Source organism: Rhamphochromis sp. 'chilingali' (genome assembly GCF_963969265.1).
Source record: "Rhamphochromis sp. 'chilingali' genome assembly, chromosome: 2".
NCBI lineage: Eukaryota > Metazoa > Chordata > Actinopteri > Cichliformes > Cichlidae > Rhamphochromis > Rhamphochromis sp. 'chilingali'.
The window spans coordinates 50,254,400-50,272,850 of record NC_137930.1 but is presented as its reverse complement, the minus strand read 5'-3'; the positions used below and the strand labels follow the sequence as shown (position 1 = coordinate 50,272,850).

The window sequence follows — 18,451 nt, the reverse complement described above, 5'->3', positions numbered from 1 at the left end:
ATATATGGGTCTGTTATAATATAAAAATCGTTTGGCTTCATGCAAAGAAGGGAAATGATATATAAGGATGGCACGTTGAACTATGTTCACAGTGAGATATTTCTGGAAGTGCTCCTGAGCTTGTGCAGTGATTTACATGACAGTGCTGCCATAGGGCATCCAGTTTTGATTTTCAGCCTCTTCCCTTGCACACAGAGATTTCTCCAGAGTCTCATCACCTGTTGGTGATACTGTATATTGTGATAATGATGACGTTGATGTCATTTTGCATAATATACAGTGTCCCAACTTTTTCAGAACAAGGTTTGTATACATAATGCTAGCAAATTTATTTTACAGGAAGGGCTTCCAGTAGTTTCTTCAACACATGTCCAATATTTTAATTGGAGAACTAATAAAAGAAAGCAAACAACGACAAAAACACACAAAAAGTTATTCAGTTCAGTGGGATATTGTCTAAGAACATACATTTTTTGTAATATACTATCTTTGAATAGTTTTAGGGGTTAAACGAATAAATCAGTTGGCTAAAAAACAAAGTTTAGTTTTCTTTTGTAGATAAAAACTTTTGCAAAACACAAAACAACACTGTCTGATGTGTTGTTTACGATTTTTCAGCAATTTACAGATTTCCAAATGCACCTGAACGCTTCGCAGCACGCACGCCAGCTCAAGAATGCTTCCACGCCTGTGATTGGACGACGCGCTGTCAGTTTATGACGCGTGTATGCTCCAGGTAGCCAATCGGCTTCCCTGTTGTTGGCTCGTGCGCCGGTTCGCCGGTCGGGTTGCAGCCTGGAAAAGGGGAAACGACTGGCGGAGGGTAACATCGGTGGTGCGGTGCTATGGACCCCAGGGACAATGTCGAGACCGGGGAGACGGAAAACCAGTCGGAGCTATTCTACGTGCCAATTCCAAGTGAAGCACCGTGCAAGAAGGAGCAGGAGAAACTGTCGGGAGTCGTCAAAAACGTCCACAGAAAACTGCGTAGGAAATACAGGGAGGGTAAGCAGCCTCAGTGGGCCCCTCTGTTTCTCTGTGGCCCTGCAGCCTATGGGCTGATACTGTTAGTTATCTCACAAATGTTGAAGTAACGTTAAAAAGTTAGCGGTTAATCCGGTAATCACGGATTTGTAAGGTTTTTTTTTTTAATTTTTTACTTCTGATTAGCTGTTGTGGTGGCAGACTCCAGTCGACACCAGCGGGTTGCACCAAGCAAGCGAGGCCTTGATTAAAGCTCCTTAGAAATAAATTGTGGCAGCTTACACAAGGCTCTTCTGCAAACAACATCTTATCTCTCGCTCTCAAACCTAGTCAACACACATGTGACATTTGACTGGTGAAAGAAAAAGAGTAACTTCCGATTGGCTCCCGGTTGTCAATAAAAGATAACTCTGTAGACTGAGCAAACAGTTGCCGCAACTTATACAACCTAATTAGTGTTGTTTCTGAGATTTGCTACCGTTCAGAGCCAGACAGCGAAAATAATTTAATTAAAAGGCACATTGGGATAGGCCAGAACTCCCCCCCCTCCCCCCCCCCCTTTCTAGTGGAGGTTTAACTGTGTCTTGAAGGATAAAAGAGCCAAAGGAGATCTTCGATTGGGGAAAAGAACCTCGTCTTACTTTTTGCCAGGAGAAAAACCACAAAGACGACACAGCAGGTTAAATCCTGTCTGTGGCTGTTGCTTCCTGCTGTTTCTTTGCACACACGTCATGTAAAGAAGGAAGTTTGTGCAAGTTTGTGGAAGGTGAATCATTCACTTTCTTTAAATTATTGGGGCCACTACATATGAGAGACAAGCATGAGTCTTCTCCTTTTTTATTTTTTGATAAATATTCTCATTTTGGTCACAAGGGAAAACACTGTCTCTTTGTTTACCACTCTAATGAGTTTTATTTCAGGCAATTTGCAATTTGGGGATGATTAAAGAAGCAACAAAGTGTCTGTTTAATAGCAGATTACTGTGATTTCTTTGATTTGTTAATTTGGTGGGTATTAATGTCTCTTTGTTTGGCAAGCCTTGAAACAACATACAAATAAAATGACCAAATCATTATTGGCCCTTTTTATGCAAAACACAATGCAACCACATGCTCTGATGTTTGTGTTCAAGTAGATGAAATGGGAGGAGGTAATGGATCTTTTAGTTGCAATCACTGTATCAGTTCATAAGCATCCAACCATCTGTCTTGCTTCAATTTAAAAAAAAAAAAAAAAAAAAAAAAAGGAAGTTTGGAAAACCCCGATCTCAGCTCATCAGCATGCATACGTAGCATCTGTTGTCTTATTTTACAGCCCAATCAGTGCGGTTAACTCCATGTTTGAGTTAGCAGTTGAAAGATATATTGATGAAAGATGTATTTTTTAACGTCCTCTGAATTTTAAATTTAACTACAAATCCTACAGAAGCTAGGATTTGTTCTGGTGATGACGTTGTGCTGTGCATAGTGAGGGAATCCATGTGGGAGGAGTGCACAAGAGGTAAATTTAAAATATCTAGAGGAAATAAATCTTTGGATGAGTCAATGGCCAGGACACAACGGTTTGCAAGATTTCTTTATATTTTCTTCTTCCAGTATAAACTAAGAATATGAATTAATCTCCTGCTTGAATGCATGGCTAGTTTGTTTCATTTGAACGGCTCTGAATCAAAATTATACAGTTGGCCATTTCACTGCTCAGAAATATGAAAGAAATCCTGGAAAGTTTTTTTTTTTTTTTTTGAATAGTTAAAATAGTGTCGTAGTAAAATGCAGGCATATTAAAATGTCAAGTCTTGGTGTTATTTGTGTATGCGCTGCCCTACTTTACCACCATAAAACACTGCATAACCCTGGTAGTGTATTTAAAATGAGCTTGGATTAATTTGTGGTTTGAATAAGACCTCAGCACTGGAGAGAGTAGCTGCTTGTTTTGGAGCCTAGAAGAGCATAAAGAAGTCATCCTGCGAGCAGATCTCATGATTGGTTAATAAGCGAAGCATGATCTGGTAGGCTTGGCATGGAATCACAGTGGTCATGTTTTGAAAGCACTGCTGTTTACCACCAACTCCTATATAGTTTTCTTTTCTCCCTTCTGGTCATGGGATTTTTCCCTTGTTGGCATGTTTGCTTGTGCTACTGGCTGTCAACGTCTGAGCAGCTGCAAATGGAAGATTTTGTGGACATAACTTTTATTGTGAAATGACTGTTTTGAGGGTGGGTTTGTTTTGTTTTATTTATTTATTATTTTTAGATGCACAATTCTGCTTCTGTGCAAGCAGAAACAAGTGAGACATAGGCAATATTGAAGTACCAGCAGTGACCTGAGATTTTTCAGCCGTTTTTTTCCCCCTCCCTTTTTTCCAAGATCCGGTTTTGGTGATTTAGTGGATAACCAAAACTTGCAAGTAGGTTGTGAATGTTTTTCTGTCGTCATACAAGAGTAAGACTTGAAGTACTTGAAGCTGTTTTTTGCCATGTTTTGGATATTGCTGACCTTATTTTTAAGGGGGGTTTGATTTTCTCACTTAGTGGGCGACTTTGACAAGATCTGGCGTGAGCACTGCGAGGATGAGCAGACACTGAGTGAGTACGCCCTCGCCATGAAGAATCTTGCTGACAACCATTGGATCAAAAAGTGTGAAGGAGAGGGCCGGATTGAATGGTGTCGCAGGTATGAACGCCCCCAAAGGTCTTTGGGCATCTTTTAGGTTTTATAGAGCCTGGTGAAATCGGACTAATCTGAGCCTGTAAAATGAGCTTCTGTAAACGCAGTGTTTTGATGCCACTTCCACAGCGTCTGTCAAGAGTACTTTTTGGATGGTGGAATGAAAAGAGTGTTAGAGAAGGATCAGAAAAGTGCCACGCTTGCTATGGGTGTGGGTACAGCATCTACGAGTGCCCAGCCGTACAGCACCATCCCCAGGTAAGATGAAGTAAGAGTGTTATCTGTCATGAGTATGACAGATAACACTCTATATCATATATATCATAAAGTCTTTGTCCAAAAAACAAGAAAAATGAATTGCTACGACCTGCCCTCACTCTATAGTAATAATAATGTGCAATAAACATACACTGATTCTTCTTTTTATTACTTAAGTTACCGTGTTGTGTCGTGTTGTACATAGTGCCGATGTGGGACAGTTTTCCAATTTCATTGTACTATGTATGACTGTGCAATTACAAAGAGTTATCTATAGTGTGTGTAATGCATATGATTTTGTGTATTATACTCATCAGGCATTGCATGTTGTTGTTTGTGCTACAGTTCGATTTCTCAGCTGGGGAAAATGCGCCTTCTTGATGTGGGAAGCTGCTTTAACCCTTTCTTGAAGTTTGACGAGTTCCTCACAGTCGGTATTGACATAGTGCCTGCGGTTGAGGTACGAGTGCATATTAATTCTGTTTTACATTTTAATTGACTATGTGCTTTTATACCATTTGTTTATTCACATGAAATGGATACAGTTTCCCACTTGGGTGTTTGCGTTATAGAGCAAAAACAACACCAGAAATGAGTCATGTCCTTTGCCAGTGCTGTGGTTAGACTATGTGAAGAAAATCAGCAGAACACAGAAAAAGTGACGCCCAACAGCTGCAAGTCATGAAAACAAACGAGCTGTGTAGAAATGTTTGCTGGCATAGATCAAGTTTGAACCCTGATTTCTGTTAAATTTGTGCTTTTTCAGAGTGTGTACAAGTGTGACTTCCTCAACCTCCAGCTTCAGCAGCCGCTCCAGCTGGCGGGTGATGCAGTCGAGGCTTTCCTCCGCCAGCTCCATAACCCCATCGATGCTCTGCCCGCTCAGCTTTTCCACGTGGTGGTCTTCTCCCTGCTTTTGTCCTACTTCCCCTCGCCATACCAGCGCTGGATCTGCTGCAAGAAGGCCCATGAGCTGCTGGAGCTGCATGGCCTGCTGCTCATCATCACGCCTGACTCTTCTCACCAAAACCGCCACGCCCTCATGATGCGCAGCTGGCGGGTCGCGGTAGAGTCGCTGGGCTTCAAGCGCTACAAATATGTCAAGTATTCTCACATGCATCTCATCGCCTTCCGAAAGGTGTCTCTGGCCACCACCAGTGACCTGGTGTCACACAACTACCCTGAGATGCTTTACATCCCTCAGGACTTTAATTCCAATGAGGAGGAAGATTGTGAAGACATCACAATGCAGGCGCGTTCCGAGTTTGAGGATGACCAGCTAGCTTGGGGCTTCACGGAGCTACCAGACACACCCTATGATTCCGATTCTGGGGAGAGCCAGAGCAGCTCCGTCCCCGGCTTTCATGAGTTAGAGGATCCCATCTTGCTCCAGAGCTAGGCTAAACCAGCAACCCTCCCGCCCTTTTCTCCACCTAAAGCCCCTTTCAGACATGGAAAGCATAACATCGCTGGCTTCAAAAGTCTGTAAAAGCGATGGAATTATATTTAGTTAATATTCCTAATGCTTTAAATCAAATATACCCCTGACAGTGAGAGAGAAGGCTACAGTACAAGCATGAGGTTTGACACACAGTATTATCAGTGTCAGCTTTTAGAAGTGTAACCACGCTTTTGAAAGTTTAATGCATCCTCTGGTCAGCTGAGCAGCTCACAATGAAGCACGGGACACATGCAGACTTGTGCCGTGCCCGCGCTGTTTCAAGGCTTGACCTAGAAAGATTGGCATTGCCGAAGAGCGACCAGGATGCTGATTGAGATGTGAAGCCGACACATTTCGATGCTGCCAGGTTACCGTAAATGGAGAGTGTGTCTGAAAAGGGCTTAATTGTCGTCTCCCCTCCAACTGCTGCGCTGCCAAATTTAACCAGCTGCATTCTTACCCCACTTCTACTCCTTCTCAAAACAATGCAGTTTGCACAGTGTGAAAGAAAAGTTTACAGATTATTTTCTCATATCCACACACACACACACACACACACACACACACACACACACACACACACACACACACACACAAAAGATGGATATATTTTGATAAATAGTTAGGTTTTTTAAGAGTTGGAAATCGAATACCCGCAAGATCTCTGAACTCCCCGCTCCTCTTAATATCAAAAGTCAGCTTGTCTACATTCTGTACTCAGTCTCTGTTTGAAATAAGCTAGAGTCGCAGGCTGCTCTGTACAAAAAAGCCAAATACAGCAAACCTAAGCAGCGCGACGGGGGTTTGATTGCACTGGTGAGACAGAGATGGAATAAGTAGACGGGCGTGTTTGCTTCTGGCACATACAGCTCAACTTCCTGAAAACTTTTTTTTTTTTTTTGATGTTCATTTTAGTTTTCCAAGACATAAAAAAATTGTTTGGAAATAGATATCCATAGTCAAACAGTCAAACATTGGTGTTGTAAATTGTGGCAATGCCTTGGTAACTTGGCATTCTATGAATGATTTTGTGTATCTTTTACCAAAAAAAAACAACAAAAAAATGGTATTTGTAGCATTTGAAACATTTTCAGAACCATACAGTAGTATTAGTAGGTTTACTAATGTGAAACGTTAAGTGTTTACTTATTGTGTTTAAAAAGGTACAAGTGCATAGTAGGTACAAGGTTTTTGTCTTGCTCTTCTCTTAAAGACTGACTTCATTCTGAATGATCTTTTTCCTGCTGTTGCATTTAATCTTTTTTTTTTTTTTTTGTCTTAAGCAGCAGATTGGTACAACACTGCATGTCAGTGACTTTACACCAGTTTCCTTTGACACAGTTTTACAACTTTGATGTGAAAATACAGCACTCCACAAAAGCAGATGCAGAGTTCCTTAGAAAAATCACAGAGAGAAATTTACACTCACTTTTGTAAAAAAGGTGAAATATTGTAAAATTTAGAAAGCGAGGTCGGATCTGAAAATGCTGTATGCTGCAGGGAGGTTTTAGCTAAGACACTACCAGGTGAAATGTTATTGTGTGTTCCTGCTGGTTCCTGAATAGACTAAATGTGTGGGTGTGGCTTAGACTGTGTGACTGAAGAAGTGAATTTCTAGTGTGTGGAATTTCTTTTGGTTGGTTTTTTGTTTTTGTCAGTGGCACTTTATCATTGATCCCAAAGGGTGTCACAAAATGTTGTTTCTTTTCACAATTTTACAACCAATGTGATAGGCCCACAAAACGATACCAATAATAACTATAAGGTGCCTTCTGTGTTTTTGTTTTGTCCATCATATTAGTGGATATGTGTTTATGTAATGCAGTGTGCTTTTGCCATTTCCATATCATTTTCTGGTTAATGCATATCTCTGCTGTTTTGTTTTTTCTTCCTGATTTTTAACAGGAGAAAAAAAATTCACAGTACATATTCAGACTTTAAAGGGGCGTGTTTTGTGATTTTTTTTGTCTTCCAGTGTTTCTTTTGGCCTATTTGCATGATATGGATCATCTTCATTATCAGCATTTTCAACAGTGCAGAACAATGTGTCCTTACAGTACCATTGTATTTCTCTTTTATAAATGAATGTAAATATAAGGTGGCGGTGTGTGTTCCTTCTTTTGTGCTAAGATTTTTATATTAAAAAAAAAAATCAGTTGTTTACAACTTAGAACGTCCACGGCTCTCTTTTACAACTTGGTCAGAAGTTCTTCATCTTCCTCTGATAGTACTATACAGAAATAGTAGTTGTTGTTTGCTTTTTTTGTTTAAAAAAAAAAAAAAAAAAACATTCAAACCCCATGGCCGCAGAGTTTTTAATTAATAATATTAAAAAAGGAGTGTTAGTATTTTTGTAAGGAAGGGATGTCATATTTATTTTACATTGTGGGCCCCGTACAGCCCACTTTGATGGGGCTAGACCGTCGAGTAGGCCAGAGCAGTGAAACTCCCCTTTCAGTCTGAGCAGACACATTTAACTAAACTTTTAATCCCTGAGATTATGATAATATAAGGAAAAAGTGCAATTTCATGATAGAATGTGTAAAATAACAAAAGGTTCTTGTAGCTTATTGCCCAGATTTATAAAATCTAAAATTATCAGGTTTATAAAATTTAACAACTTTATAAAGTCTCGTTTTGTTAATTCAGATTTTTTTTCAGACCCACTTTAGAAAAACTTAAATTTCTTCAGTAGATGGTGAAGAAATTGGTGATGTGATGGAATTTTTGGTAATTTCATTATTTAACTATTACATGCACCACACAAAGATGAACTCCTTCAAAGCCATCCAGTTATTGTCTTTGCCAGGCTGGTTCTGACCCTCGCACCGTATGTTTGACACCCCTGTAAAGTGATGGGAGACCTCTAATCTCTAAAGGGTTATCTAAACATATATGTGGTCAAAAGAGTGGCTGGTAGGGTCTCACATTGAGCCCACACAGAAATCAGAACAACTTAAGTGTGCTTTAAACAATGCTCATCCAAAGTCTCTAAAGTTGTAGTGGAGAGAAGCAGAAATGCAATTGTTCATCTGGTGTTTTAATAATAGTAGCAGAGTGCACTGACTGGGACGTTGGTCCAAAGTCTTCCATAAGCGTTCAACTAGGGTTAAAATTTTGGGAATATGAAGCTATGCAACTCACATAATTTTCATGCTCGTCAAACCATTTAGCGACCCCTCGTGCCCTGAGGATAGAAGTAAAATCATGGAAGAGACCGCTTCCATGTCCACAGGAAAAAGGCGATTACTAAAAAAAAAGTTAATTAAATTGTAAATATCTACAAGGGAAAATGTAGGCCTAAACCATGTCGGGGGAAAAACGGCAACAAACTGGATTTTCTAAATGCAGGGGTCAAATAATCGGATCTTCCTTGAATGTGTCATTTGTTAGTTCCTGCCAGCACGGAGAAAGTTTACTCTACTGTTTTGGCGGCGGGGGGTCTTATCTTAGTTTAACTGAGCGAACTCAATAAATAAATAAATAAATAAATGAAAAAAATACTGCATCAACAATACGGTTTGGACGTTTGAACTTTTCAACACCAGTTCTGACCCTTTATGCTTACCGTAGTCTTAGCACAATCATGGCGACTGTCATCTGACTGAAAAGTTTTGATGTGAAACTTTTTGAACTGATGTCTTTCACAGTCCCGCTGGCTGGCGTCAGAATAACCCAACTGCGATCGTTTATAATCGTGCCAAACGTCAGATGGAAGAATACAAACAAGTGACATCCAAGATGTGAGTGTTTTGACCGCTGACACTAACCGTCCTGAAGATGTGCCGCTGAGGAGCTAACGCCAGCTAAGCTAGCTACTTTCAACAAGTTAGCCCGCTGGCTAAACCGAGTTTGAATGTCACAGCGGACAGCAGACCGGGTAATATCTGACTTAAATGCCATTTTTTAGTTTCAGGTCGTTGGTATTTAATTTAAAAGGAAAATGTGTCGTTTTCTACGTTACTGTGTCAGTCACTGCCTTCACGCAGCGATGACCCGGCTGGAGGAAGTCAACGGAGAGATGAGCATGTGGTCATCAGTCCGGTGGCTAGGCTACTTGTCCGGGCTTAACCTGCTCGTGGCCCTGTGCATAGGTCTCTATGTCCGGTGGGAAACAAGCGCGGAGTCCGCTCTTCTTGTCATTTTTGTTTTGGCCCTGGTTGTCCTTGGAATAGCCATTGGCCTCTACTACTTCAGTATGGAGAGGATGAGCCTCAACATCCTCCACCTGTGGTTCGGTTTCTTGCTGGGTCTCCTGTGTTTCCTCAACTCCCCCGCCCTGGACGTCGACGTCAGGGAGCAGGTTACCAACTACCTGCTGCTGGCCAGCGTGGCTCTGAGGACACTGTGGGCACTGCTGGAGAGACTGGTTGGATGTGCTAGGTATCGCCCTGCCTTCTTGACCTCCGCGGAGCGCCTGGAGCTAGCTGGCTTTGCAATCGCCAGCACCGCGCTGCTCATTCAGAAGTCCCTGAGCGTGATGGTGCTCGTGGTCGCTCTGGGCACGGTCATGGTTGCGCTGCGGATGAAGGCGCTCCTGGCGCTCGCCAACCTGGCCTGCTTCGCTGTCATCACTGCCGTGCTGTTCTTTAAGTCTCTGAACATTACCACCAACCCGTTCGCCCTCTCCTGCTTCTTCAGCCAGCTCATCTGCGACCCTCTGCTCGATGTCTACTTCAGCGGCCTCTCTGTGACCGAGCGCTGGCAACCGTTTCTGGTGTGGAGGGGGCTGTGGCGCCGGGTCTCCCTCCTGCCCCTGCTGGCGGTGGAGGTGAGCTTCATCGTCCTTTCTGCTGTGAGACTTTTAGACCAGGAACAGTGGTACCGCACGATCCCAGCCTTCGTGGTGTGTGCGCTCTTCTGGGGTATTTGCCACATGGTGTTTGTCATCACTGTGTGGGGTTTTCACTCTAAGCTCAGCGAATGCCAGAGGCTGTGCTGGTCGGAGGTCAGCGGCCTGGACAAGGTGATGGCCTCCAGAGGCATGCGACATTTCTGCCTCATCTCTGAACGCCTGGTGTTCTTTACTCTGGTGTCCACGGTAGCTGTGGGTGCTCTGTGCTGGCAGGTAGGTCTGTCTCAAAAATTCTTTACTGCTGCAGCACACGGGTTATTCTGTTTCCTGTTTCATTTTTTCCTTTACGTGACTCTTGTAAATTTGCTCAGCAGGCCAAAAACAGTTTGTTTGTGAGCACTTTCCTGCTCATTCTGCCCCTGGAGTCTCTGTTCCATGGACTCTTCCATGAGCTCGGGAACACCCTGGGAGGAACATGCGTGGGCTATGCAGTGGTCATTCCCACCAACTACTGCAGGTAGAGGACCAGCGTTGTATCTGAGAATTAGAAACCTCTCCAATTTAGACCACATTCAGATTCATGTTTGGATTTACATCATTGATATTCTGTGCGCACAAATGAAATGGAATTCTGAAAGTGGCATAATTCTCCTTCCTGTTACAGTCCTGACGGTCAGCCGATGCTGCTGCCTCCAGGCCAGGTGCACGAGTTGAACAGGCGCTCTACGGGTATGTTGAACAACGTGCAGCGCTTCTTTGCCCACCACCTGATTGAGACGTTTGGCTGTGACTATTCCACCAGCGGGGTAACCCTGGAGGCTCTGCAGTCCAAGATGAAATCCTTTCTGGACCTCCGTACCCCAGACGGCCCACGCCACGACACCTACGTAATCTTCTACAGTGGCCATACACATCGCACTGGCGAGTGGGCGCTGGCAGGTGAGAGAGGCTTTAAGTTGAAGCAGTCATGATTGGGACTCGCTTTTTTCTAAACCTGCGTATGTATTTGAAGGGAAAAAAAGTTTGGCACTTTCCAAAAAGGAAACCTGGGTTGTTGTAAAAACATATATTTTTAACCAAGTATTGAATTGAAGTTTAATTTATTTGAGTATAAAATGCTGTTTTGTTTATTAAATAGCCAGAAATATTAGGAAAATGGATATTAATGCATACTACATCCTAAATGTACAATCAGTCATGCATATGTCTGTAGGTACTCCACCCAGAGGCCAATTTTTAACTAGCAAAAACCCTGGCAGTAGGATAATGCAAAAAAAGAAAGAAAAGAAATAGAGACCTCTCCCAGGCCTCTGGCAGAGGACCTGAGCTTGAAGGATTAACCGCCCCATTTTTTATTTATTTATTTATGTATATGTATATATATATATATATATATATATATATATATATATATAAAAATAAATTTAAAAAAAAATCAGCTGTTTCATGCGCACATCTTTAGGTGGAGACACTCTACATCTGGATCACATCTTGGAGTGGTGGAGGGAAAAGAACACCAACTTCTGTTCCCGCCTTGTTGTGGTGCTCGACTGTGACAACTCTCTGCCATGGGTGAAGGCGGTTACGAAGGTGGAAAATCTGTATGTTGCCATCCAGGGAGCGACGCTCTCCAGAGCGGCGGACGTCGAGCTGCATGACCTGCCGCAGCTCGGAGACTTCACCTCCGAGTGGGTGGAGTACAACTGCAACTCAAACAGCAACATCCAGTGGTCAGAGAGGGGCAGGGCGGTTTCTGCTGCTTACGGCATCTCCAAACACTGGGGCGACTACACGCTGCACCTACCAACAGGAAGCGACGTCACCAATCACTGGAGCATGTACTTCCCCTGGGTTACCTATCCCGTGGTCCAGCTGGCGCTGTGGTGCGGCAGCCTGAACCTGCTGTGGACCTGCAGCGCCTGCCTGCGATGTCTCAAGAGACTCAAGCTCAACTGGTTTCCACCAGCAATACTGGACACGGGGCAGGGCTTCAAACTGGTCAGATCATAGAAATATGTGTGAACCTGTTTTTATTTGAAGAATATATTTCTAAAAAATATTTTCTAAAGTTTTTGTTTGTTGTTGTTAGGTTTGGGGGTTTGTTTGTTTTTTTTAAATTCTTTTTGTATCCCAAAGACGGGCAGCTGTTGGATTATAAGATTGTTAACCAGAATCCTTTCAAGTTACTTTAAAATAAGCCAGTTACTGATTGGGATGTTGATAGTTATTATTTAAAGTGTCTGAAAAGCAGTTCTGTTAATGTGTGACTGGATTCGAAGGTCTTATTCTTTCTTCCCCAGACATTAGACAAATACACAATGCAAGGTGAGACTGAACATGGACCCTATTTTGCACATTTTAGCACCGTATTGACTGTTGATCTGAGCCACCTCAGTTTTCTGCACATTCACACAGGTGCCTTTTAGCTTCACCAAAACTCAGACTTGCTAGGCTGATTGTTTTTAACCTTAAACCAAAGAGTCGACGGTACGTTTTCAGAGGAGGATCTCAGGCATAAAAGCTGTTCTCTGCACTCTTCAGCTGCAGGTTTTGCTATTATTATTCTGTTATGATGAAATGATTCCTCGTACATTTTTCTGCACTCCTACAAATATTTTGTCACTCGTTGCTTACTGCATGCTTGAATGCACTGCTTTGTCTGTTCTAAACAATATTTTAGAATGCCTTTTACCAGGTGATCTTTAAATCCACTCCTGCTGCTGCAGGGAGTCCTCGAAGACTTAATTGTACCAATGCACTACAAGCCAGGTACCGGAAGACCTGCAGTCTCTCTTGTAATGGACCACAGGAATTTGTTTTCTTCCTGGGGGTTTATTACAGTTCACTGAACTATGCAACTGTATGCCAATAGGCTGTGTGTGTGTGTATAGAAAGGGATTCATGGGAAGAAAACCTGTTGGAGCTATGCAATAAAAAGTCAAATATCACTCTAATGTATGAACTTGCTTATCTCCTTATATTATTTTTTTAAAAAGGGGTATCATTTCGTCCAGTTCAAAGTTGCAGAGGTGCTGTTACTCATCAGTGCCATTGAGTCCGCTTGGATTCTGCTTATTTATCAGTTCTGATTACTGAGGTACCACTGTTGTTCTTTCCCAAAAGGAACCGATAGTCGTCAGGATATTTTATTCTGGTGGATTGGATAGTTTGGAACTGACAAATGTTGAAGACTTCTTTTTTGCATGCCCACTATCTTGTGATAATTTGGTAGCAGTGCAATGGTGATACTATTTGCAATGTTTATCTTGTGTAAAATCCATAATCACAAGTAACTTTATAGAAAACTGAGGAATCTGGAAAGCTGGCAACATTTCAAATTTCAGAAGAGAAAAAGTGTGTATGCCACAGATGTGTGACAAAGCATTTTAGTAGTTGCTTCCCAAGTTTTGTGGCAGTTTCCCCCTTGTAGACGCACATGTCCAGCCCGTCTAACGAGTACATCAAGAGCAAAACAGATAAAGATTTGATGGAATTTGTTTCCATGGTGACACTGTATACAAACTTACCAAGCATAAACTTTCTGCCCTTACAACAAAAAAATAACAAAACTAAAACTCTGGAGTAGATATTACAAAGGACACAATACTTACCTATAGTATTACTGATGGGTGGTCACTAACTGCATTGAAGCACCAAAAGTTAATTCAATTTGAGGCAGTTATAACATCTGTCACCTGATTTATTCAGAAAAAAAGACTGTGCAAAGTTCAGTTTTTATTATTTTATTGAAAACATTATAAAAGTACGTGTTGCAGCAGCATATTCACTTTTTATGATCAACATCTTCACATTTACACAATCCAAGTTGAAAATGGCATTTACAGCAAGCAGTCAATGATCAATCTCCAGGAGACATGACTGCACAGGGCAGAGATAACGAGGCATCTACTGCCCCCATGAGGCTGCAAGTGAAACTAAACTGAACCGCAAACACTAAAGTTCCTGTTTTTGTTCTTTTGTTTTTTATCCCACTTTGATCCACACTGCTTCTACATGTTAAAGTTATTTTTTTTATAATTCACTTGTTTCTAATGCAGAGCTGATGTGCAAATTCATAACTTGGGTTTAAGTTTTCATTTCAAACAAAAAACAGCTTTGACCAATTCGAGGCACGAACACAGGTACACAGTGGATACCCAGCCCGTGTCTGAAAGTATCTGATAGAGAAAAGGAAAGAAAAGAAAAAACCCTCAAGCAGCCGAATTAGCACAGCACAGGTTAAATAAGCACAAAATCTGAAATATCAGCTAAACATTAGTTTGAAATTCACACAGAAATCGCTGCAGTCAGAGCAAGAGCCACAACACTCAAACCACTGACAGGTGAAGTGATTAACATCGGTCACGTTACAAGGCAATTGTCTGCTGGGAAACCCTTGAGTCCATCCATAAGTAACTCCATCATGTACTTCCCAACTAAACATTTCCCCCATAAACAGGGGCCTCCCTCAGAAGGTCAAACTGGAGGACCCACAAGACCCAAAGAAGACCTTATTAGCATCCCAGTGGTTTAAATGTTGCGGCAGGAGGTGCAGCCTTGCAGAATCAATGTTCAGTTTAGTGTTTGTGACCCTCTAATCTGAACATCTGAATCTGCTGGATTACATTCACGAGAAAACGACTGCAGCCTCACTAAAAACAGACCAGAATTTGGATCTCATTTCACAGATATCATTTATGTAGCACAGAGTCACCGGGACACTGTGAGGAACACAGATTTAACTGAACCCCAATAGTCACAGGACACGCACGCAATGTTTTGGTAACAGTGAGAGTTTGGAGTGAAACTGGAACATGCTGATATTTCCAGCTTTTTCAGTTTGACCACCTAAATAATTTTAATGTAAAGCTTATTTTTTATTTTGAAACACTTTCATGTTTCACTAGAGCAGCAATTAACACTTGTGTTCATCATCAGATTAATCTGCTGATCATTTTAAGAAAATGTGTAAGCAAGTAGTGATGGGATGTTTTCAGGATGAATTCATTATCAGCTGACTAATCGTGGCAGCTCTACATTTAGCAGCTGTCACCGACACAGATCAAAAGCAACTAAGACAATTCCTCATAATTAGGACTTTTTAGCTGTAATCGTGGCTGTACAGGTGAATTTGGTTTTAGCCGCCTGACCTCCAGGTGACCTTTTGTAACACTATAACTAGACGCAGACACTGACGATGCTGAAACTCAGAAAGAATCAAAACGAGCAGTTTGAGGTGCATGGTACCTCATGGTGGATGGTACTTATGGCTTTAGCAAGAACCAGATCTTAAGCTTTGGCTGATTGCATGTGCAATATGGTGACCCTCGCAAAGCTGAGAAGAAAAAAAGAAAAAAAAAAAAAAATCATAAAAACCCCCAAAATGTAAAACTGGAAGAATGTTTGGCATAAAAGGAATCGAATATTAAATTCTAAAGTGACAAATGGTAAAAAGTGTAGAGGAACACCCACATCTCTGCCATTTATCCTTTTTTTGTTGCGGGGAACAAACGCGTCACAGTCTGAGGAAAACTGAGCACAGCTTCCCATCAATGTGACTGTTGTGGATGTTAGTGCTGCAGGTTTCTCTGAACCTCATTTCACAAAAAAGGAATCTAGTGTTTAGCATCGAGTTACCCTAAAGAAATAACAGTGATAAGAAAACAGCTACAAAAAAAAAACAAAAAACAAACAAACACTCAAACTATATCCCAGACACCAAGTATATTATTTTCACCAGTTAAATAACTAGAATATAGTACATCTTGATTTTATTCTTGTTGTTCTTGTCAAGAACAAAGTTTGAGAGGAAAGAAAGGCTTTGACCAGTTTTCCTCTCTTGTGTGTGACTAAAGGAGGATCCTGAGCAAGAACCCTCAAGGCTCAGTGCTTCTAGGAATGAACGCTGAACTGTAAATGAAAAGAAAAAAAAAAAAAAAAAAAAGCTTCAATCGTCTTCCACATGTAAACAATACATCATGTACCTGGGACTAAACCTAGTGTAAGCTGTCAGATTGAATCAGGAATCAGCTGGTAAAGTAAGTGTCACTTAAACTAAACTGAACAGCCATGTGTTGTTATCATTACTTGCGCCCAGTTTGATACTGAAGATTGCATAGTAGTGGATAGTAGAACAGAATCCAGATCAGTCATTACACCTTCAGAAACTCCTCTAAATGCTCTCCTTTTTCTCACCTGCACTGATATGACTGCACAACACAGGGTTAAGCATATTTACAGTGGCAGATGTTCCTCCTCCATTCTTCTTCTCTCGCTTTTTTGTTTTTAAAGACAAAGTGCAGTTGAGAAAATGGAAAAATTATTGGTCACATCTACTTTCCAATTCTGTACTGATTCACCTCATCACCAAACATTCAAAAAATATATATTACTAATGCAAAACTATCTTGTCTGTTAATCCACCAAATGTTCTTTGAAACAGAATGAGGTAAATACCAGAAGTAGGACAATAACTACACATACACCGAATGAAAATTGCCCCCTTCACCCCCTTGCCTGTGTTATATAACTACTTGGTTCATGTAGGCACAAGAACAGTATGTGTCCATCCTCTAAGTGTCTTCTTGTGTTACATTTCTCCTCAACTCCTCTCACTGTCCCCCTTCATTCGCTGCAGACAGCGTGACTGACCGGCTTCCTCTCAGGACTTCCGCTGCCTCAGCGTCTCGGAGCTGCCGTTCAGTTTGCTGCGACCGGAGGGGGCGGCTGTGCTGCCGTTGCCCAGCGGGCGGTCCCAGTCAGCGGGGGCTTCCTGTTTACGCCGGCGCGTCTCTTTGTAGCGGAGTGTGATGTCACTGTGAGAAGACAGAAGGAAAAAAGCACACGCATTATTTATAGTGCGTCATCCCTGAGGGTCATGTCTTCCCAGATGGTTTCTGGTCCACTAACTTTTCTCACAGAATGTTTATTTGTTATAATTCCTACGCCTACACTATACACTGGATTATATTAAAAGAAAAACAAACAAACGAAACAGCTGATTACTTTAACAAACATCACAAACAGAAGATAAAGCTCTGCTCTCAAAGTCTCACGTGAGCTGCATTTCTTACTTTTTGAGAATAAGAAAAATTCCTAGTTTCTCTTTGTTAAATAAATCCATCACTACAGGAATCGATTAGTCAGTCTGTATGAAATCCCTGCTTTTAGGAAGGTCGGGGGGGAAAATGAATAAAACAGAGAAGACCACCGACAGAGAAAACCAAATCAAACGACCCCTTTTAAGCAAGCACTTGGTGACAGTGGGAAGGAACTGGAAGGTAGATCCAGGCTCAGGGATGGGCAGACATCTGCCACCACTGGTTGAGGGTGAGGGCAGGGACCTTTTGTGTATTTGACAACAAATGTCATTTGTGTGTCCCAAAATAAGCTGGATGCCATTCTAACAATAATAATAATATACTTTTTTCATTATATACGCTACTACTTGGCCACATTATACAGTGAAATAACATTTTGTTTCACTGCTATGCTGATAACCCACTGCTCCATTTCCCAGTAAGGTTCAACAAGTTTCATCAACCTTACAAACTATTTAACCAACATCAAGAAACAGATATGTGCATTTAAAAACAATAACAATAACTATTATTATTATTATTATTACTATTATTACTATTATTATTATTATTAAAAAATTTAACTCCAATAAAACAAAAATTCTTAGATCTGGGTTGGACAGCCTGCATCCAAGTACCAACTTTACCAGTTTACCGAGTTGCCAGAAATCTGGGTGTGTTGTTTGATTTTAATCTCATTTTTTAGGAATAGTGCGAGGATATGATCAACACTGAGTTTTCAGTGACGTTCATTTTCAGTTTTACCTTCTCTCTGGTTAATGCAATAGTTTCTTAACAGGTAACAATCAGAAATCAATACACAGACTTCTGCTTGTGCTCAGATTGTGCAGCAACAAGACTTCCTACAAGAACCAGGAAAAGTGAACATATTACTTCAACCCTAATGACTTTTAGAATCGATTTTAAGATTTACTTTTTTCTTTTAAAGCATTTCATCGCCTGACTCCAGAATATGTACTTCAACTGCTGCATAGCAACCGGGTCACGGTCTGAGATCCCCTGGCAGGAACCCGTTAACTGTGTCCATCTCATGCTTACAGATGAAAGGCGATCGCTTCGGCTCTTTATCTTAGTTTTCTTTTGATACTGAACTTATTTTAAATGATATATAAATACATTTTAACATTTCTTTTCGTGTAAGTTTATTCTGTTTCTGGGAAGCACTTCACAAAAACATACAAAAAGTACTTATCATTGATACTATGT

The 18,451-nt window shown here is 41.3% G+C and overlaps 4 protein-coding genes across 6 annotated transcripts in view; 2 read left to right on the top strand and 2 right to left on the bottom strand.

The window, feature by feature from the left end:
• Positions 1-9,027, bottom strand: part of LOC308391845 (forkhead box protein P4-like) — a 32,668-nt gene extending 23,641 nt beyond the window's left edge. Inside the window, exon 1 of the mRNA XM_080874600.1 lies at positions 8,919-9,027. The gene's annotated coding sequence lies outside the window, so the exon portion shown is untranslated. The remainder of the gene's footprint in view (positions 1-8,918) is intronic.
• samtor (S-adenosylmethionine sensor upstream of mTORC1) lies at positions 756-6,269 on the top strand. Its single transcript, XM_080874603.1, has 5 exons — positions 756-1,005; positions 3,516-3,657; positions 3,781-3,909; positions 4,255-4,369; positions 4,676-6,269. Exons 1-5 carry the CDS (start codon positions 846-848, stop codon positions 5,306-5,308), a joined length of 1,179 nt encoding a protein of 392 aa, XP_080730729.1. The 5' UTR covers positions 756-845; the 3' UTR covers positions 5,309-6,269.
• On the top strand, positions 7,753-15,520 carry tmem168b (transmembrane protein 168b). 2 transcript variants are annotated; one of them, XM_080874598.1, is made up of 4 exons: positions 7,753-10,418; positions 10,517-10,662; positions 10,810-11,084; positions 11,608-15,520. In XM_080874598.1, exons 1-4 carry the CDS (start codon positions 9,294-9,296, stop codon positions 12,153-12,155), a joined length of 2,094 nt encoding a protein of 697 aa, XP_080730724.1. In that variant the 5' UTR covers positions 7,753-9,293; the 3' UTR covers positions 12,156-15,520. The 2 variants fall into 2 exon arrangements, with proteins under 2 accessions (XP_080730724.1, XP_080730725.1); XM_080874599.1 differs by having other exon boundaries at positions 7,760-10,418; positions 10,520-10,662.
• The window catches only part of ptdss2 (phosphatidylserine synthase 2), a 25,121-nt gene continuing 21,429 nt past the window's right edge, over positions 14,760-18,451 (bottom strand). For both annotated transcript variants that reach the window (XM_080874602.1, XM_080874601.1), the window contains exon 13: positions 14,760-16,960. In XM_080874602.1, the coding sequence (XP_080730728.1) occupies positions 16,807-16,960 (154 nt within the window). In that variant the 3' untranslated portion in view covers positions 14,760-16,806. The remainder of the gene's footprint in view (positions 16,961-18,451) is intronic.